The sequence below is a fragment of the Oncorhynchus mykiss genome, chromosome 14 (genome assembly GCF_013265735.2).
Source record: "Oncorhynchus mykiss isolate Arlee chromosome 14, USDA_OmykA_1.1, whole genome shotgun sequence".
Taxonomy (NCBI): Eukaryota; Metazoa; Chordata; class Actinopteri; order Salmoniformes; family Salmonidae; genus Oncorhynchus; species Oncorhynchus mykiss.
The window spans coordinates 30,579,729-30,607,232 of NC_048578.1; the positions used below are offsets into that span (position 1 = coordinate 30,579,729).

General features: G+C 47.7%; 1 protein-coding gene across 3 annotated transcripts in view; it reads left to right on the forward strand.

The window, feature by feature from the left end:
• The window catches only part of LOC110487777 (transcription factor COE1-A), a 152,000-nt gene that overhangs the window by 42,726 nt on the left and 81,770 nt on the right, over window positions 1-27,504 (forward strand). For all 3 annotated transcript variants that reach the window (XM_036943291.1, XM_036943292.1, XM_036943293.1), the window contains exons 7-10: window positions 20,573-20,654; window positions 20,810-20,951; window positions 26,034-26,164; window positions 26,504-26,630. In XM_036943291.1, the coding sequence (XP_036799186.1) occupies window positions 20,573-20,654; window positions 20,810-20,951; window positions 26,034-26,164; window positions 26,504-26,630 (482 nt within the window). The remainder of the gene's footprint in view (window positions 1-20,572; window positions 20,655-20,809; window positions 20,952-26,033; window positions 26,165-26,503; window positions 26,631-27,504) is intronic.

Sequence of the window (27,504 nt, forward strand, 5' to 3'; positions counted from 1 at the left end):
AAGACATGGGAGAGTGATGGGTTCTCTCTAAGACACAGAGAAGGGTAAGACATGGGAGAGTGATAGGTTCTCTCTAAGACAGGGAAGGGTAAGACATGGGAGAGTGATGTGTTCTCTATAAGACAGGGAAGGGTAAGACATGGGAGAGTGATAGGTTCTCTCTAAGACACAGAGAAGGGTAAGACATGGGTTAGGGTAAGACATGAGAGAGTGATGGGTTCTCTCTAAGACAGAGAAGGGTAAGACATGGGAGAGTGATAGGTTCTCTCTAAGACAGGGAAGGGTAAGACATGGGAGAGTGATGGGTTCTCTCTAAGACAGAGAAGGGTAAGACATGGGAGAGTGATAGGTTCTCTCTAAGACACAGAGAAGGGTAAGACATGGGAGAGTGATGTGTTCTCTCTAAGACACAGGGAAGGGTAAGACATGGGAGAGTGATGGGTTCTCTCTAAGACACAGAGAAGGGTAAGACATGGGAGAGTGATGTGTTCTCTCTAAGACACAGGGAAGGGTAAGACATGGGAGAGTGATGGGTTCTCTCTAAGACACAGAGAAGGGTAAGACATGGGAGAGTGATGTGTTCTCTCTAAGACACAGAGAAGGGTAAGACATGGGAGAGTGATAGGTTCTCTTTAAGACACAGGGAAGGGTAAGACATGGGAGAGTGATGGGTTCTCTCTAAGACACAGGGAAGGGTAAGACATGGGAGAGTGATGGGTTCTCTCTAAGACACAGAGAAGGGTAAGACATGGGAGAGTGATAGGTTCTCTTTAAGACACAGGGAAGGGTAAGACATGGGAGAGTGATAGGTTCTCTTTAAGACACAGGGAAGGGTAAGACATGGGAGAGTGATGGGTTCTCTCTAAGACACAGAGAAGGGTAAGACATGGGAGAGTGATGTGTTCTCTCCAAAACATGGAGAAGGGTAAGACATGGGAGAGTGATGGGTTCTCTATAAGACATGGGAGAGTGATGGGTTCTCTCTAAGACATGGTAGAGTGATGTGTTCTCTATAAGACAGAGAAGGGTAAGACATGGGAGAGTGATAGGTTCTCTCTAAGACATGGGAGAGTGAGAGGTTCTCTCTTCCTCTGTTTTTAGACAGGTCTATGAAAGCTCCTCTTCCTTCCATCTCAGTCCTGACAGGGTTACTCTAATATCAAACTGATGGTTTGTCACATTGTGTGGAAAGTGACTTTTCACTGTCCAGTAGTTTGTCAGCTAATGGAGAGTAAGGACACACACACACACAGACTTTATGTGTGTGTGCTAGTGTTTACTTTTGTGTGTGTGTGTGTTAAATAAATAAAATATTCTGTGTAAATTGGTTTTTCTGGAGTGTGTTTTATTGACAGAGTGTGTGACAGAGTGTGTGTGTGAGATGGAGATTATTGTTTCATGTTTTTTTTTTTTTTTAAGGACCCTTGACAGGAAGGATGGGAAATGTAACCTCAAAATGGGTACACACACACACACACACACACGCTGCCACGCAAACACATCCGCACATGGTCTCTGTCCCTCTGTCCATCCAGCCATGACACAGGGTAATGTCACCTGTCTGTCCCTCTGTCCATCCAGCCATGACACAGGGTAATGTCACCTATCTGTCCCTCTGTCCATCGAGCCATGACACAGGGTAATGTCACCTGTCTGTCCCTCTGTCCATCGAGCCACGACACAGGGTAATGTCACCTGTCTGTTCCTCTGTCCATCGAGCCATGACACAGGGTAATGTCACATATCTGTCCCTCTGTCCATCGAGCCACGACACAGGGTAATGTCACCTGTCTGTTCCTCTGTCCATCCAGCCATGACACAGGGTAATGTCACCTGTCTGTCCCTCTGTCCATCCAGCCATGACACAGGGTAATGTCACCTGTCTGTCCCTCTGTCCATCCAGCCATGATGGAGGGTAATATCACCTGTCTGTCCCTCTGTCCATCGAGCCACGACACAGGGTAATATCACCTGTCTGTCCCTCTGTCCATCCAGCCATGACACAGGGTAATGTCACCTGTCTGTCCCTCTGTCCATCCAGCCATGACACAGGGTAATGTCACCTATCTGTCCCTCTGTCCATCCATCCATGACACAGGGTAATGTCACCTGTCTGTCCCTCTGTCCATCCAGCCATGACACAGGGTAATGTCACCTGTCTGTCCCTCTGTCCATCCAGCCACGACACAGGGTAATGTCACCTGTCTGTCCCTCTGTCCATCCAGCCATGACACAGGGTAATGTCACCTGTCTGTCCCTTTGTCCATCCATCCATGACACAGGGTAATGTCACCTGTCTGTCCCTCTGTCCATCCAGCCATGACACAGGATAATGTCACCTGTCTGTCCCTCTGTCCATCCATCCATGACACAGGGTAATGTCACCTGTCTGTCCCTTTGTCCATCCAGCCATGACACAGGGTAATGTCACCTGTCTGTCCCTCTGTCCGTCCATCCATGTTGGAGGGTAATGTCACCTGTCTGTCCTTCTGTCCATCCATCCATGACACAGGGTAATGTCACCTGTCTGTCCCTCTGTCCGTCCAGCCATGATGGAGGGTAATGTCACCTGTCTGTCCCTCTGTCCATCCATCCATGACACAGGGTAATGTCACCTGTCTGTCCCTCTGTCCATCCATCCATGACACAGGGTAATGTCACCTGTCTGTCCCTTTGTCCATCCAGCCATGACACAGGGTAATGTCACCTGTCTGTCCCTCTGTCCGTCCATCCATGTTGGAGGGTAATGTCACCTGTCTGTCCTTCTGTCCATCCATCCATGACACAGGGTAATGTCACCTGTCTGTCCCTCTGTCCGTCCAGCCATGATGGAGGGTAATGTCACCTGTCTGTCCCTCTGTCCGTCCAGCCATGACACAGGGTAATGTCACCTGTCTGTCCCTCCAGCCATGACACAGGGTAATGTCACCTGTCTGTCCCTCTGTCCGTCCAGCCATGATGGAGGGTAATATCACCTGTCTGTCCCTCTGTCCATCGAGCCACGACACAGGGTAATGTCACCTGTCTGTCCCTTTGTCCATCCAGCCATGACACAGGGTAATGTCACCTGTCTGTCCCTCTGTCCGTCCATCCATGTTGGAGGGTAATGTCACCTGTCTGTCCTTCTGTCCATCCATCCATGACACAGGGTAATGTCACCTGTCTGTCCCTCTGTCCGTCCAGCCATGATGGAGGGTAATGTCACCTGTCTGTCCCTCTGTCCGTCCAGCCATGACACAGGGTAATGTCACCTGTCTGTCCCTCCAGCCATGACACAGGGTAATGTCACCTGTCTGTCCCTCTGTCCGTCCAGCCATGATGGAGGGTAATATCACCTGTCTGTCCCTCTGTCCATCGAGCCTCGACACAGGGTAATATCACCTGTCTGTCCCTCTGTCCATCCAGCCATGATGGAGGGTAATGTCACCTGTCTGTCCCTCTGTCCGTCCAGCCATGACATAGGGTAATGTCAACTGTCTGTCCCTCCAGCCATGACACAGGGTAATGTCACCTGTCTGTCCCTCTGTCCGTCCAGCCATGATGGAGGGTAATATCACCTGTCTGTCCCTCTGTCCATCGAGCCACGACACAGGGTAATATCACCTGTCTGTCCCTCTGTCCATCCAGCCATGATGGAGGGTAATATCACCTGTCTGTCCCTCTGTCCATCGAGCCACGACACAGGGTAATGTCACCTGTCTGTCCCTCTGTCCATCGAGCCACGACACAGGGTAATATCACCTGTCTGTCCCTCTGTCCATCCAGCCATGACACAGGGTAATATCACCTGTCTGTCCCTCTGTCCATCCAGCCATGACACAGGGTAATATCACCTGTCTGTCCCTCTGTCCATCCAGCCACGACACAGGGTAATATCACCTGTCTGTTCCTCTGTCCATCCAGCCATGATGGAGGGTAATATCACCTGTCTGTCCCTCTGTCCATCGAGCCACGACACAGGGTAATGTCACCTGTCTGTCCCTCTGTCCATCCAGCCATGACACAGGGTAATATCACCTGTCTGTCCCTCTGTCCATCCAGCCATGACACAGGGTAATATCACCTGTCTGTCCCTCTGTCCATCCAGCCATGACACAGGGTAATATCACCTGTCTGTTGTTATCACGCCCTCCCCCTTTCCTGTCCCCTTCCTCCATCGTCTTCCTGCCTCACCCCTCTACACTTCACCCCCTCCCCCTGTCTTCTCCTCCTCTGGCCAGCCACACCTTATCCCTCTTCTCCTCCTCTAATCAGCCACACCTTATCCCTCTTCTCCTCCTCTAATCAGCCACACCTTATCCCTCTTCTCCTCCTCTAATCAGCCACACCTTACCCTTTTCTCTATTCTATTCTCTCTCCATCTCTCCCCCCCTCCCTGTCCTCTCCCTTTCACATCTCCCCCTCTTCTCTCCCTCTCCCACAGTCACCAGAAAACCACACAGGAATGGACTCCTGTTGTAGCTGATGTGTAATGTCTGGTTATGATCACCCAGTGTGTTATATGGGAGAGTAATTGACTAGAACTGCTATGTTAATATTAACCAGGTGTCTTAGCTGAGTGTGTCAGATTAGGCCTAAGGACTTTCTGACCTGAGTGTGTGTGTGTGTGTGTGTGTGTGTGTGTGTGTGTGTGTGTGTGTGTGTGTGTGTGTGTGTGTGTGTGTAAATACTATATTAACTACAACCTAAAACCTCTTACCTTGGAATATTGAAGTCCCATGTTAAAAGGAACCACCAACTTTCATATGTTCTCATGTTCTGAGCAAGGAACTCAAACGTTAGATTTTTACATGGCACATATTGCACTTTTACTTCTCCAACACTTTGGTTTTGCATTATTTAAATTTGTATTGATGTATTATATTAAGTTAATATAAGTGTTCATTCAGTATTGTTGTAATTGTCATAATTACAAATATATACATATTTTTTAATCGGCCGATTAATCGGTATCGGCTTCTTTTGGTCCTCCAATAATCGGTATCGGTATCGGCGTTGAAAAATCATAATTGGTCGACATCTAGTGTGTGTGTGAGTGAGTGTTTTCCAGAGAGAGAGAAAGCCACTCTCGTTTAGAGGCTCTAGATCCAGAACCAGTCGCTCCACTGGGGTCTGATTTTATGAGGTATCACAGTAAGAATGGACCCACTAACTTGACACAGAAAGAGAAGGGGAGAAAAGCGGAGAGAGAGAGGATATAGAGAAGGAGAGGAGACATGAAGAAAAGAGATATAGAGAGAGGATATAGAGAAGGAGAGGAGACATGAGGAAAAGAGATAGAGAGAGAGAAGGATATAGCGAAGGAGAGGAGACATGAGGAAAAGAGATAGAGAGAGAGCATATGGAGAAGGAGAGGAGACATGAGGAAAAGAGATAGAGAGAGAGATAAGGATATAGCGAAGGAGAGGAGACATGAGGAAAAGAGATAGAGATAGAGAGAGAGGATATAGAGAAGGAGAGGAGACATGAGGAAAAGAGATAGAGAGAGAGAGAAGGATATAGCGAAGGAGAGGAGACATGAGGAAAAGAGATAGAGAGAGAGAGAAGGATATAGAGAAGGAGAGGAGACATGAGGAAAAGAGATAGAGAGAGAGAGAAGGATATAGCGAAGGAGAGGAGACATGAGGAAAAGAGATAGAGAGAGAGAGAAGGATATAGAGAAGGAGAGGAGACATGAGGAAAATAGATAGAGAGAGAAGGATATAGAGAAGGAGAGGAGACATGAGGAAAAGAGATAGAGAGAGAGAGAGAGGATATAGAGAAGGAGATGAGACATGAGGAAAAGAGATAGAGAGAGAGGATACAGAGAAGGAGAGGAGACATGAGGAAAAGAGATAGAGAGAGAGAGGAGAGTTTTTGGTGATGGATATCATTATGTTTATTTTTTCTTACAACTGAAACAGTATTCGTCAGATGTTGGTATTGTACAGTAATCATACGCTGATCATCAGTTCTAATGTGCTTTCTGGCTGTTTTACTGGAAGGTAGTTAGACAGCTCAAGGTAGGGTTGGAGAGATTTCATTTTAGTGTGTGTGTGTGTGTGTGTGTGTGTGTGTGTGTGTGTGTGTGTGTGTGTGTGTGTGTGTGTGTGTGTGTGTGTGTGTGTGTGTGTGTGTGTGTGTGTGTGTGTGTGTGTGTGTGTGTGTGTGTGTGTGCGCGCGTGCGTGCGGGTGGGTGGGTGGGTGGGTGTGTGTGTGTGTGTGGGTACGTCCGTGTGCATATCCGTCCATTCGTGCGTGTGAACGTTTGCGTGAGTGTGTGTGTGGCTGTGTGTGTGTGTGTGTGTGTGCGTGAGTGAGTGAGTGCGTGCGTGCGTCCACCAATCCACCACAACTCCAGTCCACCAATCCAATGAATTTACTAAGTGTCCCATCAAATTACTCCTGAACCAAAATTGACAGTTTTCATTAATTATAAAGGATTACTCTAATTGCCATTCAAATTTATTCATTTAGAACATACGGAATTCGCTAATGTCTCTGGGAATTTGCATATTAAATTGTGAGGTATCCATTAGGTATGCTAATATATGCGTGGTTCCTTATTTTGTTATTGGTGGACCATATGTGTCTGGGCAGGTGAGGACAGTGTCTAGAAGGAAGTTATTAATGTGTTTGATTAAGAGGGAGACGTAGAGGCACAACACTACCGCTACTGACGCAACACCACTGACACGACACTACTGACACAACACTACTGGCACACCACTACTGACAGAACGTCACTGACACAACACGACCACCACAGACACAACACTAATGACACAACACTACTGACACAACACTGCTGCTACTGACACAACACCACTGACACAACACTACTGGCACACCACTACTGACAGAACGTCACTGACACAACACGACCACCACAGACACAACACTAATGACTCAACACTACTGACACAACAGTAGTGTTGTGTCAGTAGCAGTAGTGCTGTGTCAGTAGCAGTAGTGTTGTGTCAGTGTCAGTAGCAGTAGTGTTGTGTCGGTAGTGCTGTGTCAGTAGCAGTAGTGGTGTGTCAGTAGCAGTAGTGTTGTGTCGGTAGTGCTGTGTCAGTAGCAGTAGTGTTGTGTTGGTAGTGGTGTGTCAGTAGCAGTAGTGTTGTGTCGGTAGTGCTGTGTCAGTAGCAGTAGTGCTGTGTCAGTAGCAGTAGTGGTGTGTCAGTAGCAGTAGTGGTGTGTCAGTAGCAGTAGTGTTGTGTCGGTAGTGCTGTGTCAGTAGCAGTAGTGTTGTGTCAGTAGCAGTAGTGGTGTGTCAGTAGCAGTAGTGTTGTGTCAGTAGCAGTAGTGTTGTGTCAGTTGTGTTGTGTCAGTAGTGTTGTGTCAGTAGTGGTGTGTCAGTAGCGGTAGTGTTGTGTCAGTAGTGTTGTGTCAGTAGCAGTAGTGCTGTGTCATGGGCAGTAGTGTTGTGTCAGTAGCAGTAGTGTTGTGTCAGTTGTGTTGTGTAAGTACTGTTGTGTCAGTAGTGGTGTGTCAGTAGCGGTAGTGTTGTGTCAGTAGTGTTGTGTCAGTATCAGTAGTGCTGTGTCAGTAGCAGTAGTGTTGTGTCAGTAGCAGTAGTGTTGTGTCAGTTGTGTTGTGTCAGTAGTGTTGTGTCAGTAGTGGTGTGTCAGTAGCGGTAGTGTTGTGTCAGTAGTGTTGTGTCAGTATCAGTAGTGTTGTGTCAGTAGCAGTAGTGGTGTGTCAGTAGCAGCAGTGTTGTGTCAGTAGCAGTAGTGTTGTGTCGGTAGTGCTGTGTCAGTAGCAGTAGTGTTGTGTCAGTAGCAGTAGTGGTGTGTCAGTAGCAGTAGTGTTGTGTCAGTAGCAGTAGTGTTGTGTCAGTTGTGTTGTGTCAGTAGTGTTGTGTCAGTAGTGGTGTGTCAGTAGCGGTAGTGTTGTGTCAGTAGTGTTGTGTCAGTATCAGTAGTGTTGTGTCAGTAGTGGTGTGTCAGTAGTGGTGTGTCAGCAGTGGTGTGTCAGTAGTGGTGTGTCAGTAGTGGTGTGTCAGCAGTGGTGTGTCAGTAGTGCTGTGTCAGTAGTGGTGTGTCAGTAGTGCTGTGTCAGCAGTGGTGTGTCAGTAGTGCTGTGTCAGTTGTGGTGTGTCAGCAGTGGTGTGTCAGTAGTGGTGTGTCAGTAGTGCTGTGTCAGTAGTGCTGTGTCAGTAGTGGTGTGACAGCAGTGGTGTCAGTAGCAGTAGTGTTGTGTCAGTTGTGTCAGTAGCAGCAGTGTTGTGTTAGTGGTGGTGTGTCAGTAGTGTTGTGTCAGTGGTGGTGTGTCAGTAGTGTTGTGTCAGTAGTGGTGTGTCAGTAGCAGTAGTGGTGTGTCAGTAGTGTTGTGTCAGTAGTGGTGTGTCAGTAGCGGTAGTGCTGTGTCGGTAGTGTTGTGTCAGTAGCAGTAGTGCTGTGTCAGTAGTGGTGTGTCAGTAGTGGTGTGTCAGTAGCGGTAGTGTTGTGTCAGTAGCAGTAGTGGTTTGTCAGTAGCAGTAGTGGTGTGTCAGTAGCAGTAGTGGTGTGTCAGTAGTGGTGTGTCAGTAGTGGTGTGTCAGTAGCAGTAGTGGTGTGTCAGTGGTGGTGTGTCAGTAGTGTTGTGTCAGTAGTGGTGTGTCAGTAGCAGTAGTGGTGTGTCAGTAGTGTTGTGTCAGTAGTGGTGTGTCAGTACCAGTAGTGTTGTGTCAGTAGCAATAGTGTTGTGTCAGTTGTGTTGTGTCAGTAGTGTTGTGTCAGTAGTGGTGTGTCAGTAGCGGTAGTGTTGTGTCAGTAGTGTTGTTTCAGTAGCAGTAGTGCTGTGTCATGGGCAGTAGTGTTGTTTCAGTAGCAGTAGTGTTGTGTCAGTTGTGTTGTGTCAGTAGTGGTGTGTCAGTAGCGGTAGTGTTGTGTCAGTAGTGTTGTGTCAGTATCAGTAGTGCTGTGTCAGTAGTGGTGTGTCAGTAGTGGTGTGTCAGCAGTGGTGTGTCAGTAGTGCTGTGTCAGTAGTGGTGTGTCAGCAGTGGTGTGTCAGTAGTGCTGTGTCAGTAGTGGTGTGTCAGTAGTGCTGTGTCAGCAGTTATGTGTCAGTAGTGCTGTGTCAGTTGTGGTGTGTCAGCAGTGGTGTGTCAGTAGTGGTGTGTCAGTAGTGCTGTGTCAGTTGTGTCAGTAGCAGCAGTGTTGTGTCAGTGGTGGTGTGACAGCAGTGGTGTGTCAGTAGTGGTGTGTCAGTAGTGGTGTGTCAGCAGTGGTGTGTCAGTAGTGCTGTGTCAGTAGTGGTGTGACAGCAGTGGTGTGTCAGTAGCAGTAGTGTTGTGTCAGTTGTGTCAGTAGCAGCAGTGTTGTGGGAGTGGTGGTGTGTCAGTAGTGTTGTGTCAGTGGTGGTGTGTCAGTAGTGTTGTGTCAGTAGTGGTGTGTCAGTAGCAGTAGTGGTGTGTCAGTAGTGTTGTGTCAGTAGTTGTGTGTCAGTAGCGGTAGTGTTGTGTCAGTAGTGTTGTGTCAGTATCAGTAGTGCTGTGTCAGTAGTGGTGTGTCAGTAGTGGTGTGTCAGCAGTGGTGTGTCAGTAGTGCTGTGTCAGTAGTGGTGTGTCAGCAGTGGTGTGTCAGTAGTGCTGTGTCAGTAGTGGTGTGTCAGTAGTGCTGTGTCAGCAGTTATGTGTCAGTAGTGCTGTGTCAGTTGTGGTGTGTCAGCAGTGGTGTGTCAGTAGTGGTGTGTCAGTAGCAGTAGTGGTGTGTCAGTAGTGTTGTGTCAGTAGTTGTGTGTCAGTAGCGGTAGTGTTGTGTCGGTAGTGTTGTGTCAGTAGCAGTAGTGCTGTGTCAGTAGTGGTGTGTCAGTAGCAGTAGTGCTGTGTCAGTAGTGATGTGTCAGCAGTGGTGTGTCAGTAGCAGCAGTGGTGTGTCAGTAGTGGTGTGTCAGTAGCAGTAGTGGTGTGTCAGCAGTGGTGTGTCAGTAGTGCTGTGTCAGTAGTGGTGTGTCAGTAGTGCTGTGTCAGCAGTGGTGTGTCAGTAGTGCTGTGTCAGTTGTGGTGTGTCAGCAGTGGTGTGTCAGTAGTGGTGTGTCAGTAGTGCTGTGTCAGTAGCAGTAGTGTTGTGTCAGTTGTGATGTGTCAGCAGTGGTGTGTCAGTAGCAGCAGTGGTGTGTCAGTAGTGGTGTGTCAGTAGTGGTGTGTCAGCAGTGGTGTGTCAGCAGTGGTGTGTCAGTAGTGGTGTGTCAGAAGTGGTGTGACAGCAGTGGTGTGTCAGTAGCAGTAGTGTTGTGTCAGTTGTGTCAGTAGCAGCAGTGTTGTTTCAGTGGTGGTGTGTCAGTAGTGTTGTGTCAGTAGTGGTGTGTCAGTAGTGTTGTGTCAGTAGTGGTGTGTCAGTAGCAGTAGTGGTGTGTCAGTAGTGTTGTGTCAGTAGTGGTGTGTCAGTAGCGGTAGTGTTTTGTCAGTAGTGGTGTGTCAGCAGTGGTGTGTCAGTAGCAGCAGTGTTGTGTCAGTAGTGGTGTGTCAGTAGCAGTAGTGGTGTGTCAGTAGCAGTAGTGGTGTGTCAGTAGTGGTGTGTCAGTAGTGGTGTGTCAGTAGCAGTAGTGGTGTGTCAGTGGTGGTGTGTCAGTAGTGTTGTGTCAGTAGTGGTGTGTCAGTAGTGGTGTGACAGCAGTGGTGTGTCAGTAGTGGTGTGTCAGTAGTGGTGTGTCAGCAGTGGTGTGTCAGCAGTGGTGTGTCAGTAGTGGTGTGTCAGTAGTGCTGTGTCAGTAGTGGTGTGACAGCAGTGGTGTGTCAGTAGCAGTAGTGTTGTGTCAGTTGTGTCAGTAGCAGCAGTGTTGTGTCAGTGGTGGTGTGTCAGTAGTGTTGTGTCAGTAGTGGTGTGTCAGTAGTGTTGTGTCAGTAGTGGTGTGTCAGTAGCAGTAGTGGTGTGTCTGTAGTGTTGTGTCAGTAGTGGTGTGTCAGTAGCGGTAGTGTTGTGTCGGTAGTGTTGTGTCAGTAGCAGTAGTGCTGTGTCAGTAGTGGTGTGTCAGTAGCAGTAGTGCTGTGTCAGTAGTGATGTGTCAGCAGTGGTGTGTCAGTAGCAGCAGTGGTGTGTCAGTAGTGGTGTGTCAGTAGCAGTAGTGGTGTGTCAGTAGTGCTGTGTCAGTAGTGGTGTGTCAGTAGTGCTGTGTCAGCAGTGGTGTGTCAGTAGTGCTGTGTCAGTTGTGGTGTGTCAGCAGTGGTGTGTCAGTAGTGGTGTGTCAGTAGTGCTGTGTCAGTAGCAGTAGTGTTGTGTCAGTTGTGTCAGTAGCAGCAGTGTTGTGTCAGTGGTGGTGTGACAGCAGTGGTGTGTCAGTAGTGGTGTGTCAGTAGTGGTGTGTCAGCAGTGGTGTGTCAGCAGTGGTGTGTCAGTAGTGGTGTGTCAGTAGTGCTGTGTCAGTAGTGGTGTGACAGCAGTGGTGTGTCAATAGCAGTAGTGTTGTGTCAGTTGTGTCAGTAGCAGCAGTGTTGTATCAGTGGTGGTGTGTCAGTAGTGTTGTGTCAGTAGTGGTGTGTCAGTAGTGTTGTGTCAGTAGTGGTGTGTCAGTAGCAGTAGTGGTGTGTCAGTAGTGTTGTGTCAGTAGTGGTGTGTCAGTAGCGGTAGTGTTTTGTCGGTAGTGTTGTGTCAGTAGCAGTAGTGCTGTGTCAGTAGTGGTGTGTCAGCAGTGGTGTGTCAGCAGTGGTGTGTCAGTAGTGGTGTGTCAGAAGTGGTGTGACAGCAGTGGTGTGTCAGTAGCAGTAGTGTTGTGTCAGTTGTGTCAGTAGCAGCAGTGTTGTTTCAGTGGTGGTGTGTCAGTAGTGTTGTGTCAGTAGTGGTGTGTCAGTAGTGTTGTGTCAGTAGTGGTGTGTCAGTAGCAGTAGTGGTGTGTCAGTAGTGTTGTGTCAGTAGTGGTGTGTCAGTAGCGGTAGTGTTTTGTCAGTAGTGGTGTGTCAGCAGTGGTGTGTCAGTAGCAGCAGTGTTGTGTCAGTAGTGGTGTGTCAGTAGCAGTAGTGGTGTGTCAGTAGCAGTAGTGGTGTGTCAGTAGTGGTGTGTCAGTAGTGGTGTGTCAGTAGCAGTAGTGGTGTGTCAGTGGTGGTGTGTCAGTAGTGTTGTGTCAGTAGTGGTGTGTCAGTAGTGGTGTGACAGCAGTGGTGTGTCAGTAGTGGTGTGTCAGTAGTGGTGTGTCAGCAGTGGTGTGTCAGCAGTGGTGTGTCAGTAGTGGTGTGTCAGTAGTGCTGTGTCAGTAGTGGTGTGACAGCAGTGGTGTGTCAGTAGCAGTAGTGTTGTGTCAGTTGTGTCAGTAGCAGCAGTGTTGTGTCAGTGGTGGTGTGTCAGTAGTGTTGTGTCAGTAGTGGTGTGTCAGTAGTGTTGTGTCAGTAGTGGTGTGTCAGTAGCAGTAGTGGTGTGTCAGTAGTGTTGTGTCAGTAGTGGTGTGTCAGTAGCGGTAGTGTTGTGTCGGTAGTGTTGTGTCAGTAGCAGTAGTGCTGTGTCAGTAGTGGTGTGTCAGTAGCAGTAGTGCTGTGTCAGTAGTGATGTGTCAGCAGTGGTGTGTCAGTAGCAGCAGTGGTGTGTCAGTAGTGGTGTGTCAGTAGCAGTAGTGGTGTGTCAGTAGTGCTGTGTCAGTAGTGGTGTGTCAGTAGTGCTGTGTCAGCAGTGGTGTGTCAGTAGTGCTGTGTCAGTTGTGGTGTGTCAGCAGTGGTGTGTCAGTAGTGGTGTGTCAGTAGTGCTGTGTCAGTAGCAGTAGTGTTGTGTCAGTTGTGTCAGTAGCAGCAGTGTTGTGTCAGTGGTGGTGTGACAGCAGTGGTGTGTCAGTAGTGGTGTGTCAGTAGTGGTGTGTCAGCAGTGGTGTGTCAGCAGTGGTGTGTCAGTTGTGGTGTGTCAGTAGTGCTGTGTCAGTAGTGGTGTGACAGCAGTGGTGTGTCAATAGCAGTAGTGTTGTGTCAGTTGTGTCAGTAGCAGCAGTGTTGTATCAGTGGTGGTGTGTCAGTAGTGTTGTGTCAGTAGTGGTGTGTCAGTAGTGTTGTGTCAGTAGTGGTGTGTCAGTAGCAGTAGTGGTGTGTCAGTAGTGTTGTGTCAGTAGTGGTGTGTCAGTAGCGGTAGTGTTTTGTCGGTAGTGTTGTGTCAGTAGCAGTAGTGCTGTGTCAGTAGTGGTGTGTCATTAGCAGTAGTGCTGTGTCAGTAGTGGTGTGTCAGCAGTGGTGTGTCAGTAGCAGCAGTGTTGTGTCAGTAGTGGTGTGTCAGTAGCAGTAGTGGTGTGTCAGTAGCAGTAGTGGTGTGTCAGTGGTGGTGTGTCAGTAGTGGTGTGTCAGTAGCAGTAGTGGTGTGTCAGTAGTGGTGTGTCAGTAGCAGTAGTGTTGTGTCAGTAGTGGTGTGTCAGTAGCAGTAGTGCTGTGTCAGTAGTGGTGTGTCAGTAGCAGTCGTGGTGTGTCAGTAGTGGTGTGTCAGTCGTGTTCTGTCAGTAGTGGTGTGTCAGTCGTGTTGTGTCAGTAGTGGTGTGTCAGTCGTGTTGTGTCAGTAGTGGTGTGTCAGTCGTGTTGTGTCAGTAGTGGTGTGTCAGTAGCAGTAGTGTTGTGTCAGTAGTGGTGTGTCAGTAGTGGTGTGTCAGTAGTGCTGTGTCAGTAGTGGTGTGTCAGTAGTGGTGTGTCAGTAGTGGTGTGTCAGTAGTGGTGTGTCAGTAGTGGTGTGTCAGTAGTGCTGTGTCAGTAGTGGTGTGTCAGTAGTGGTGTGTCAGTAGTGGTGTGTCAGTAGTGGTGTGTCAGTAGTGGTGTGTCAGTAGTGCTGTGTCAGTAGTGCTGTGTCAGTAGTGGTGTGTCAGTAGTGGTGTGTCAGTAGTGGTGTGTCAGTAGTGGTGTGTCTGGACAAGAACCAAAAAATTGTATCATATTACTCCAGTGCTAGTCTCTCTACACTGGCTTCATGTTAAGACAAGGGCTGATTTCAAGGTTTTACTGCTAACCTACAAAGCATTACATGGGCTTGCTCCTATCTATCTCTCTGATTTGGTCCTGCCGTACATACCTACACGTACGCTACGGTCACAAGACGCAGGCCTCCTTACTGTCCCTAGAATTTCTAAGCAAACAGCTAGAGCTCCATATTTATGGAATGGTCTGCCTACCCATGTGAGAGACGCAGACTCGGTCTCACCATTTAAGTCTTTACTGAAGACTCATCTTTTTAGTAGGTCCTATGACTGAGTGTAGTCTGGCCCAGGGGTGTGAACGGAAAGGCACTGCAGCGACGAACCACCCTTGCTGTCTCTGCCTGGCCGGTTCCCCTCTCTCCACTGGGATTCTCTGCCTCTAACCCTATTACAGGGCTGAGTCATTGGCTTAATGGTGCTCTTCCATGCCGTCCCTAGGAGGGGTGCGTTACTTGAGTGGGTTGAGTCTCTGACGTGATCTTCCTGTCCAGGTTTGGCGCCACCCTCGAGTTCGTGCCGTGGGGGAAATCTTCGTGGGCTATACTCGGCCTTGTCACAGGGTAGTAAGTTGGTGGTTGAAGACATCCTTCTAGTGGTGTGGGGGCTGTGCTTTGGCAAAGTGGGCGCTCCACTACTGACACACCACTACTGACACACCACTACTGACACACCACTACTGACACATCACTACTGACACATCACTACTGCTACTGACACACCACTACTGACACACCACTACTGACACACCACTACTGCTACTGACACACCACTACTGCTACTGACACACCACTACTGACACACCACTACTGACACACCACTACTGCTACTGACACACCACTACTGCTACTGACACACCACTACTGACACACCACTACTGACACACCACTACTGCTACTGACACACCACTACTGACACACCACTACTGACACACCACTACTGCTACTGACACACCACGACTGCTACTGACACACCACTACTGACACACCACTACTGCTACTGACACACCACTACTGCTACTGACATACCACTACTGACACACCACTACTGCTACTGACACACCACTACTGCTACTCACACACCACTACTGCTACTGACACACCACTACTGCTACTGACACACCACTACTGACACACCACTACTGCTACTGACACACCACGACTGCTACTGACACACCACTACTGACACACCACTAGACTTGCCACACACAGACACAAACACACACACACTCAGGGAGAGATGATGCAGGGAGTGTCCAGAGGATGAATGTTTCAGTGTAGTGAGATGATGTGGTTGAATAAATCATGTCAGTTTAGATGATGGGAGCAACATTATAGACTACTCTAACAGCATTCGCCTGATGGAACAAGTGGCTTACAAATGTGTGTGCGTATGGCAGGTTGAGGGGTCACCACGGAAACAAGTCTCCTAGATGAAGTGTCTGTGTTGCATGGCCGATACCTGGAGAGAGAGAGAGAAAGGAAGCGAGAGAGGGGAAGGGGGGTGAGAGACCGAGAAAGAGAGAGAGGGAGAGTGAGGGGGCGAGAGAGGGAGAAAGAGCCTGAGAGAGAGAGGGGTGAGTGGAGAGAGAGAGAGCGAGAGAGAGAGAGAGAGGGCCATATGACCATATTAGAGAGACATATTTCCCTCAGATTACACAGATCCACAAAGAATTCGAAAACAAATCCAATTTTGAAAAACTCCCATATCTACTGGGTGAAATTCCACAGTGTGCCATCACAGCAGCAAGATTTGTGACCTGTTGCCACGAGAAAAGGGCAACCAGTGAAGAACACACACCATTGTAAATACAACCCATATTTATGCTTATTTATTTTATCTTGTGTCCTTTAACCATTTGTACATTGTTAAAACACTGTAAATATATATAATATGACATTTGTAATGTCTTTACTGTTTTGAAACCTCTGTACGTGTAATGTTTACTGTTAATTTTTGTTGTTTTTCACTTTATATATTCACTTTGTATGTTGTCTACCTCACTTGCTTTGGCAATGTTAACACATGTTTCCCATGCCAATAAAGCCCTTGAATTGAATTGAATTGAGAGGAGTGAGAGAGAGAGAGAGGTGAGTGGAGAGAGAGAGAGAGAGAGAGGGGGGGGGTGAGTGGAGAGAGAGAGAGAGGGGGGGGTGAGAGAGAGAGGAGTGAGAGAGAGAGAGTGAGAGAGAGAGAGAGAGAGGGGGGGTGAGTGGAGAGAGAGAGGAGTGAGAGAGAGAGAGAGAGAGAGAGGTGAGTGGAGAGAGAGAGAGAGAGAGAGAGAGAGGGGTGAGTGGAGAGAGAGAGAGGGGGTGAGAGAGAGAGGAGTGAGAGAGAGAGAGAGAGAGATGACAGAGAGAGGGGTGAGAGAGAGAGAGAGCGAGAGAGAGAGAGAGAGAGAGAGATGGCAGAGAGAGGGGTGAGAGAGAGCGATAGAGTTCCGCTCTCTACTCCAAGCCCTCAGCTCCATCAGTCCAGTATCAGACAGGGGGAAGTGGTTTTGTATCTTTTTATTAACCCCAGAGTAGAGCAAAGTGAGAAACACCTAGCTTGTGTCCAAAAAGGTATCATATCCCCTACTTAGTACACTACTACATCTCATTTAGCAGAAATTCATTTCCACAGTCATTTGTGTTTCTTTTGGTAATTACAAGAGAGAGAGATACATGTTATTATTTCATGAAACCAAAAGGGAAAATTGGTTTACGCCCAGTATTCTTCTGTTTTAGTTCATGTGCATTAGAAAAGTGGAGTGGGCTGCTGACTCAGAGAGTGATGTGTTTAGGGAGGACTATTTGTTGTGAATTGGACCTTCAGGACAGTCTAAATGTTCTCTAGTTTTTCTGCTAGAGAGCGACATGGTTCAGGATGGCTGGGTGAACCTAAATTCTGAGCTTGGATGGCTGGGGAAACCTTCATCCTAAGCTTGATTAAGGATGGCTGGGGAAACCTTCATCCTAAGCTTGATTAAGGATGGCTGGGTGAACCTTCATTCTATGCTTGGTTAAGGATGGCTGGGTGAACCTTCATGCTATGCTTGGTTAAGGATGGCTGGGTGAACCTTCATTCTATGCTTGGTTAAGGATGGCTGGGTTAACCTTCATTCTGAGCTTGGTTAAGGATGGCTGGGTGAACCTTCATTCTAAACTTGGTTAAGGATGGCTGTGGAAACCTTCATCCTAAGCTTGGTTAAGGATGGCTGGGTGAACCTTCATTCTAAGCTTGGCTAAGGATGGCTGGGTGAACCTTCATTCTGAGCTTGGTTAAGGATGGCTGGTTGAACCTTCATTCTAAGCTTGGTTAAGAATGGCTGGTTGAACCTTCCTTCTAAGCTTGGTTAAGGATGGCTGGGTGAACTTTCATTCTGAGCTTGGTTAAGGATGGCTGGGTGAACTTTCATTCTGAGCTTGGTTAAGGATGGCTGGGTGAACTTTCATTCTGAGCTTGGTTAAGGATGGCTGGGTGAACTTTCATTCTGAGCTTGGTTAAGGATGGCTTGGTGAACTTTCATTCTGAGCTTGGTTAAGGATGGCTGGGTGAACTTTCATTCTGAGCTTGGTTAAGGATGGCTGGGTGAACCTTCATTCTATGCTTGGTTAAGGGTGGCTGGGTTAACCTTCATTCTGAGCTTGGTTAAGGATGGCTGGGTGAACTTTCATTCTGAGCTTGGTTAAGGGTGGCTGGGTGAACCTTCATTCTATGCTTGGTTAAGGGTGGCTGGGTTAACCTTCATTCTGAGCTTGGTTAAGGATGGCTGGGTGAACTTTCATTCTGAGCTTGGTTAAGGGTGGCTGGGTTAACCTTCATTCTGAGCTTGGTTAAGGATGGCTGGGTGAACTTTCATTCTGAGCTTGGTTACGGGTGGCTGGGTTAACTTTCATTCTGAGCTTGGTTAAGGGTGGCTGGGTGAACTTTCATTCTGAGCTTGGTTAAGGGTGGCTGGGTTAACCTTCATTCTGAGCTTGGTTAAGGATGGCTGGGTGAACTTTCATTCTGAGCTTGGTTAAGGGTGGCTGGGTTAACCTTCATTCTGAGCTTGGTTAAGGGTGGCTGGGTTAACTTTTATTCTGAGCTTGGTTAAGGATGGCTGGGTGAACTTTCATTCTGAGCTTGGTTAAGGGTGGCTGGGTTAACCTTCATTCTGAGCTTGGTTAAGGATCGCTGGGTGAACTTTCATTCTGAGCTTGGTTAAGGATGGCTGGGTGAACTTTCATTCTGAGCTTGGTTAAGGATGGCTGGGTGAACCTTCATTCTGAGCTTGGTTAAGGGTGGCTGGGTTAACCTTCATTCTGAGCTTTGACAATCATGTAATCTATGAGGTGCCAATGCTTTGATCAAGGTGCTCCCAGGAAGTTTTGTATGTGTTTTTCATTTGGAACATGGTGTCGGTGATGGTGACTTCATTTTCAGCACAAAGGCGTAGCAATCTCATTGGCCAATGCTGTGCTTTCCTATTACCCCATTAGCAATCTCATTGGCCAATGCTGTGCTTTCCTATTACTCCATTAGCAATCTCATTGGCCAATGCTGTAATTTCCTATTACTCCATTAGCAATCTCATTGGCCAATGCTGTGCTTTCCTATTACTCCATTAGCAATCTCATTGGCCAATGCTGTGCTTTCCTATTACCCCATTAGCAATCTCATTGGCCAATGCTGTGCTTTCCTATTACCCCATTAGCAATCTCATTGGCCAATGCTGTGCTTTCCTATTACTCCATTAGCAATCTCATTGGCCAATGCTGTGCTTTCCTATTACTCCATTAGCAATCTCATTGGCCAATGCTGTGCTTTCCTATTACTCCATTAGCAATCTCATTGGCCAATGCTGTGCTTTCCTATTACTCCATTAGCAATCTCATTGGCCAATGCTGTGCTTTCCTATTACTCCATTAGCAATCTCATTGGCCAATGCTGTGCTTTCCTATTACTCCATTAGCAATCTCATTGGCCAATGCTGTGCTTTCCTATTACTCCATTAGCAATCTCATTGGCCAATGCTGTGCTTTCCTATTATTCCATTAGCAATCTCATTGGCCAATGCTGTGCTTTCCTATTACTCCATTAGCAATCTCATTGGCCAATGCTGTGCTTTCCTATTACTCCATTAGCCTTTCGGCTTATGCCAGTTGGTGTTTCTGTGAGATATGGCAGGAGGCAGTTCTTCAAGGCAACGCCCACACCATGCAGATATCGCCCTTCTGGGCTGTATTCCTTTCAGAAGAAGATGTAGCCCTCTCTTTCCTCCCTGAGCAACCCTTCACCCAGGAGTCTGGTCTCACTGAGAGCAGAGATGATGGTATATTGCTTCAGCTCTGCTGCGATAAGTGCAGTCCTTCATTTCAGGCCTGGCGGCGTCATGGCTCGAGTCCAAGAGAGTCCTTATGTTCCATGTTGATAGTCGTAAGGGGACATATTTCTTCTTAATTCGTTGTCAACTGCTGAAACGGAATGTCCTGATAGGTGCGGTAGCACTATCTAGGAGAGTTAGAGTGGGCAATATTTTCCCCAGCTGGGTTGAGCAGTGTGGTTCCTAAAATGGGATTCTCAGACGTACAGGGGTCTGGAGCAGCTGCCACTCAAATCCCAGCTGCTGATGACCAACAGCCCTGTACCGCTACTGTGCAGGGGCCTGGCTAGGAGCTTCCTGATTATTCAAGCCTTCCCCCGTTACCAAGCACCATGTCGCCAGAATAATTTAATGGTGCAGGAAATCTAGGTGGAACTCCCAGAAGAGCATTAGTGGACACCTGCGTGATGAAATAATGTTAAGGACGTGGGGGATGTGCTTGTCATCACTTCTCTGCTGTTGGAAAATGGTCTCTGGTGGCAAAAATAAAATCCAAGATGACCAGCACCTCCTCACAGCTGCAGGAGGCTGCAAGAGCTTCAGTCTGGCAGAGGACCAGCACCTCCTCACAGCTGCAGGAGGCTGCAAGAGCTTCAGTCTGTCAGAGGACCAACACCTCCCTACAGCTGCAGGAGGCTGCAAGAGCTTCAGTCTGGCAGAGGACCACCTGTCACACGTCGCCAGCACGTTGCTTTAGTCTCATGGGGAGCTCCCGTCTGTCAGAGGATCACCTGTCACACGTCGCCAGCACGTTGCTTTAGTCTCATGGTGAGCTCCAGTCTGTCAGAGGATCACCTGTCACACGTCGCCAGCACGTTGCTTTAGTCTCATGGTGAGCTCCAGTCTGTCAGAGGATCACCTGTCACACGTCGCCAGCACGTTGCTTTAGTCTCATGGGGAGCTCCCCTAGCCGTTGTCTTCCCAGACTTACCCATGAAGCAGTGGGGCAGTGGTTGGCCAATGCCAGGGCGTGTCCACATAATGTGGGCCTGCACATTTGGGGACCACTGCAGCTGCAAGATCCCCTTCTGAGTTAGCCAGAGGCCGCAGGGACGCCCAGTGTGTTGCCACAAGGAGACCTGGCAGGAGTCTTGGTGAAGAAGAGCCTGTGTACTGGCAAGGGAAGGCTTACATGCAGATCTGCTTCCAGGTTTACCACAAGGGCTAGCCAAGCTAACCAAGCAAACCAAGCTAGCCAAGTTAACCAAGCTAGCCAAGCTAACCAAGCTAGCCAAGCTAACCAGGCTAGCCAAGCTAGCTAAGCTAACCAAGCTAGCCAAGCTAACCAAGCTAGCCAAGCTAGCCAAGCTAACCAAGCTAGCCAAGCTAACCAAGCTAGCCAAGCTGCAATGACGCATGAGTGTTAGACTGTTTTCTTGTCTCCTCTCTCTCCAGGTTCTTCCTCAAGTTCTTCCTGAAGTGCAACCAGAACTGTCTGAAGAACGCAGGGAACCCACGAGACATGAGGCGCTTTCAGGTGGGAGAGAGAGAACCGCAAAACCTCATTTTACATCATTTCTTTAGACACAACGGTAATGCTGTTTGATGGGAGCTCTCAGGTCCTGTCTCACGTGTCCTTGTCTGTCCCCCTGTCCCCTTTTCCTCTATGTCTCCTGTCCCTGTCTGTCCCAGGTGGTCGTGTCTACCACGGTGAGTGTGGACGGTCATGTCCTCTCTGTCTCTGACAACATCTTTGTCCACAACAACTCTAAACACGGTCGCCGGGCCAGGAGATTAGACCCCTCAGAAGGAACACCCTCGTACCTGGAGCATGGTAAACACTCCTGTCCCCCCCCCCCCCCTCTCTCACTCTTTTCTATATGTCTCTCCCCCCTCTCTCACTCTATTCTATATGTCTCTCTCGCCCCCTCTCTCACTCTATTCTATATGTCTCTCTCGCCCCCTCTCTCACTCTATTCTATATGCCTCTCTCGCCCCCTCTCTCACTCTTTTCTATATCTCTCTCTCGCCCCCTCTCTCACTCTTTTCTATATGTCTCTCTCGCCCCCTCTCTCACTCTTTTCTATATGTCTCTCTCGCTCACTCTTTTCTATGTCTCTCTCGCCCCCTCTCTCACTCTTTTCTATATGTCTCTCTCGCCCCCTCTCTCACTCTTTTCTATATGTCTCTCTCGCCCCCTCTCTCACTCTATTCTATATGTCTCTCTCGCCCCCTCTCTCAATCTATTCTATATGTCTCTCCCCCCTCTCTCACTCTATTCTATATGTCTCTCCCCCCTCTCTCACTCTATTCTATATGTCTCTCCCCCCTCTCTCACTCTATTCTATATGTCTCTCCCCCCTCTCTCACTCTATTCTATATGTCTCTCCCCCCTCTCTCACTCTTTTCTATATGTCTCTCTCGCCCCCTCTCTCACTCTATTCTATATGTCTCTCTCGCCCCCTCTCTCACTCTATTCTATATGTCTCTCCCCCCTCTCTCACTCTATTCTATATGTCTCTCTCGCCCCCTCTCTCACTCTATTCTATATGTCTCTCTCGCCCCCTCTCTCACTCTATTCTATATGCCTCTCTCGCCCCCTCTCTCACTCTTTTCTATATCTCTCTCTCGCCCCCTCTCTCACTCTTTTCTATATGTCTCTCTCGCCCCCTCTCTCACTCTTTTCTATATGTCTCTCTCGCTCACTCTTTTCTATGTCTCTCTCGCCCCCTCTCTCACTCTTTTCTATATGTCTCTCTCGCCCCCTCTCTCACTCTTTTCTATATGTCTCTCTCGCCCCCTCTCTCACTCTATTCTATATGTCTCTCTCGCCCCCTCTCTCAATCTATTCTATATGTCTCTCTCGCCCCCTCTCTCACTCTTTTCTATTTCTCTCTCTCGCCCCCTCTCTCACTCTTTTCTATATGTCTCTCTCGCCCCCTCTCTCACTCTTTTCTATATGTCTCTCTCGCCCCCTCTCTCACTCTTTTCTATATGTCTCTCTCGCCCCCCTCTCAATCTTTTCTATATGTCTCTCTCGCTCACTCTTTTCTATGTCTCTCTCGCCCCCTCTCTCACTCTTTTCTATATGTCTCTCTTGCCCCCTCTCTCACTCTATTCTATATGTCTCTCTCGCCCCCTCTCTCACTCTATTCTATATGTCTCTCTCGCCCCCTCTCTCACTCGTTTCTATATCTCTCTCGCCCCCTCTCTCACTCTTTTCTATATGTCTCTCTCGCTCACTCTTTTCTATATGTCTCTCTCCCCCCTCTCTCACTCTTTTCCATGTCTCTCTCGCCCCCTCTCTCACTCTTTTCTATATGTCTCTCTCGCCCCCTCTCTCACTCTATTCTATATGTCTCTCTCGCCCCCTCTCTCACTCTTTTCTATATGTCTCTCTCGCTCACTCTTTTCTATGTCTCTCTCGCCCCCTCTCTCACTCTTTTCTATATGTCTCTCTCGCCCCCTCTCTCACTCTTTTCTATATGTCTCTCTCGCCCCCTCTCTCACTCTATTCTATATGTCTCTCTCGCCCCCTCTCTCAATCTATTCTATATGTCTCTCCCCCCTCTCTCACTCTATTCTATATGTCTCTCCCCCCTCTCTCACTCTATTCTATATGTCTCTCCCCCCTCTCTCACTCTATTCTATATGTCTCTCCCCCCTCTCTCACTCTATTCTATATGTCTCTCCCCCCTCTCTCACTCTTTTCTATATGTCTCTCTCGCCCCCTCTCTCACTCTATTCTATATGTCTCTCTCGCCCCCTCTCTCACTCTATTCTATATGTCTCTCCCCCCTCTCTCACTCTATTCTATATGTCTCTCTCGCCCCCTCTCTCACTCTATTCTATATGTCTCTCTCGCCCCCTCTCTCACTCTATTCTATATGCCTCTCTCGCCCCCTCTCTCACTCTTTTCTATATCTCTCTCTCGCCCCCTCTCTCACTCTTTTCTATATGTCTCTCTCGCCCCCTCTCTCACTCTTTTCTATATGTCTCTCTCGCTCACTCTTTTCTATGTCTCTCTCGCCCCCTCTCTCACTCTTTTCTATATGTCTCTCTCGCCCCCTCTCTCACTCTTTTCTATATGTCTCTCTCGCCCCCTCTCTCACTCTATTCTATATGTCTCTCTCGCCCCCTCTCTCAATCTATTCTATATGTCTCTCTCGCCCCCTCTCTCACTCTTTTCTATTTCTCTCTCTCGCCCCCTCTCTCACTCTTTTCTATATGTCTCTCTCGCCCCCTCTCTCACTCTTTTCTATATGTCTCTCTCGCCCCCTCTCTCACTCTTTTCTATATGTCTCTCTCGCCCCCCTCTCAATCTTTTCTATATGTCTCTCTCGCTCACTCTTTTCTATGTCTCTCTCGCCCCCTCTCTCACTCTTTTCTATATGTCTCTCTTGCCCCCTCTCTCACTCTATTCTATATGTCTCTCTCGCCCCCTCTCTCACTCTATTCTATATGTCTCTCTCGCCCCCTCTCTCACTCGTTTCTATATCTCTCTCGCCCCCTCTCTCACTCTTTTCTATATGTCTCTCTCGCTCACTCTTTTCTATATGTCTCTCTCCCCCCTCTCTCACTCTTTTCCATGTCTCTCTCGCCCCCTCTCTCACTCTTTTCTATATGTCTCTCTCGCCCCCTCTCTCACTCTATTCTATATGTCTCTCTCGCCCCCTCTCTCACTCTTTTCTATATGTCTCTCTCGCTCACTCTTTTCTATATGTCTCTCTCCCCCCTCTCTCACTCTTTTCTATGTCTCTCTCGCCCCCTCTCTCACTCTTTTCTATATGTCTCTCTCGCCCCCTCGCTCACTCTTTTCTATATGTCTCCCCCCCATCTCACTCTTTTCTATGTCTCTCTCGCCCCCTCGCTCACTCTTTTCAATATGTCTCTCTCCCCCCTCTCTCACTCTTTTCCATGTCTCTCTTGCCCCCTCTCTCACTCTATTCTATATGTCTCTCTCGCCCCCTCTCTCACTCTTTTCTACATGTCTCTCCCCCTCTCTCACTCTTTTCTATATGTCTCTATATATATTTTTTCTCCCTCCTCAACTCTATCACTTCCTCTCCTCTCCCTCTTCCACACTTTATTTCTCTCTCTTCTCATCCTCACTTCTCTCTCTCCCTTTTCTCTCTTTTATCTCTCTCCCTTCTCTCTTTTATCTCTCCCTTCTCTCTTTTATCTCTCTCCCTTCTCGCTTCCTTTTCCTCTCTTCTCTCTCTCCCTTTTCTCTCTTTTATCTCTCTCCCTTCTCTCTTTTATCTCTCTTCCTTCTCTCTTTTATCTCTCTTCCTTCTCACTTCCCTTTCCTCTCTTCTCACCCCCTCTCCCCCTGCTCCTTTTTCCCTCTAAGATTCTTAACTCTCAGTGAGAGAGCAGAGGGCAGCAGTGAATCCTGTATTCCCCCAATGGCCGGCTCTTGTTAGAACTGCCATAGTGTCTTATGAAGACCATGTGTCAAAGCAGGACTGTGGTGCTTCTGAGGCCCCAGGAAGCTTAAAGACAACGCTGAGCTTATTTCCTATGAGACATGGTTAGGTTGATCCTCTAGCCGCTATCTATCTCTCTCTCTCTCTCCGCCCAAAGATTTTCCCAGGTTAACACACACATACATACTGTGTCCTCAGATAGTATTTAGACCCCTTGGCTTTTTCCATTTTTTTTAGGATGCAGCCTTATTCTAAAATGGATTAAATAGGTTTTTTTCCCTCATCAATCTACAAACAATACTCCATAATGACAAAGCGAAAACTGGTTTTTAGACATTTTAATTAAAAAATATACAAAATAAAACAGAAATATGACATTTCCATAATTATTCAGACTCTTTACTCAGTACTTTCTTGAAGCACCTTTGGCAGCGATTACAGCCTCGTTTCCTCGTGGGAATGAAGCTACAAGCTTGGAACACCTTTATTTGTGGAGTTTGGGGAGTTTCTCCCCTTCCCTTCCCTAGATCCGTGTCTCGACACTATTCTGTCTCGGAGATCTAAGGACAATTTTTTCAATCTCATGGCTTGTTTTTTGCTCTTTTGTGACATTATACAGACAGGTGTGTGCCGTTGTAAATCATGTCCAATCAATTTAATTTACCACAGGTGGACTCCAATGAAGTTGTAGAAACGATGATCAATGGAAACAGGAGGCACCTGAAACTCAATTACAAGTCTCATAGCAAAGGGTCTGATTACTTATGTAAATAAGGTATTTCTGTTTTTATTTCCTTTAAATTTGCAAAAAAAAATAAAAAAATCTGTTTTCACAATGAGCAACGAACACAACAGATGGCAGAGAGGAGGACCCCAATTATGATCCCTATCACATGGATTCATGTTTCACCATATGGTTGACATACACACACCCACACCCACACCCACACACACACACACACACACACACACACACACACACACACACACACACACACACACACACACACACACACACACACACACACACACCATCAGTGTCTATGAAAAGACTTGCAGGATGAAGAGGAGGTGAGATGAAGAGAGTGAGAGGCAGATGAAGGAGGAGGAGAGAGAGGAGGGTGAAGAGAGAGACAGGAGAGAGATGGGGAAAAGTCATTCGGTAGTAAAGTGGATTACCCTGCTTTGGAGAATGACATCATGTCTGACAAGCTGAGGCTCTGTAAAGTAGAGGAGATTAAGCCTTTATTCATTTTTAATTCCACTGCTGTTCTTTTCTCCAATCTGATCCAGTAATGTAAAGCCTGTAATTATAAGATCCAGGGGTCAGTATTACGCCTCACAGCAGACCTGCTTATGAATTGGAGAATTTAGTTGTTCTCTTCATACAATCAGAATGGAGAAACTGTACTGTACCTTGTATTCCTGATTCTGCGTTAAAACTACATTTCGTCTCTCTCTCTCTCTCCGCTCCCTCCCTCCCACAGCCACCCCCTGTATCAAGGCGATCAGCCCCAGTGAGGGCTGGACAACAGGCGGGGCCACAGTCATTATCATAGGAGAAAACTTCTTTGATGGACTCCAGGTCACATTTGGTACCATGCTAGTCTGGAGTGAGGTCAGTAGCACATTTATCAGTGTGTGTGTGTATGACTGTGTGTGTATGACTGTGTGTGTGACTGTGTGCAACCGACAGAGAATCAAACAAAAAAACAGTGAGTCCGTGGTGCTTAAGACTGCCTTAGCCCTCTGAGCTAAAGCCAAGGCAATCTGGATGTTTTCTGTGCATTTATAAACTACATCCTACCTTACATGTCAACTGAACATTTTCTATGGCTCTTGTAAATCTTGATACGTCTATTTCTTTCACTTTGATATAGAACATGTTATGGGGTCTGACAAGTGAAATACATATGTAACAAGAAAAAAGTTTTTTGTCCCCTGTCGCCCTCTGTAGCTGATCACAGCCCACGCCATCCGGGTGCAGACTCCCCCCAGACACATCCCCGGGGTCGTAGAGGTCACGCTGTCATACAAGTCTAAACAGTTCTGCAAGGGCACACCTGGATGCTACATATACACAGGTAAATACACCTTAATTTAATAAGCCTGGATGCTACATATACACAGGTAAATACACCTTAATTTAACACACCTGAATGATACATATACAGTCGTGGCCAAAAGTTTTGAGAATGACACAAATATTTATCTTCACAAAGTCTGCTGCCTCAGTGTCTAGATATTTTTGTCAGATGTTATTATGGAATACGAAGTATAATTACAAGCATTTCAAACGTGTCAAAGGCTTTTATTGACAATTACATGAAGTTGATGCAAAGAGTCAATATTTGCAGTGTTGACCCTTCTTTTTCAAGACCTCTTCAATCCGCCCTGGCATGCTGTCAATTAACTTCTGGGCCACATCCTGACTGATGGCAGCCCATTCTTGCACAATCAATGCTTGGAGTTTGTCAGAATTTGTAGGTTTTTGTTTGTCCACCTGCCTCTTGAGGATTGACCACACGTTCTCAATGGGATTAAGGTCTGGGGAGTTTCCTGGCCATGGACCCAAAATATCGATGTTTTGTTCCCCGAGCCACTTAGTTATCACTTTTGCCTCATGGCAAGGTGCTCCATCATGCTGGGAAAGGCATTGTTCATCACCAAACTGTTCCTGGATGGTTGGGAGAAGTTGATCTCGGAGGATGTGTTGGTACCATTCTTTATTCATGGCTGTGTTCTTAGGCAAAATTGTGAGTCCAAAAGTCTTCGCCTCACTGTGTGTGCAGATGCACTCACACCTGCCTGCTGCCATTCTTGAGCAAGCTCTGTGTACTGGTGGTGCCCCGATCCCGCAGCTGAATCAACTTTAGGAGACGGTCCTGGCGCTTGCTGGACTTTCTTGGACGCCCTGAAGCCTTCTTCACAACAATTGAACCGTTCTCCTTGAAGTTC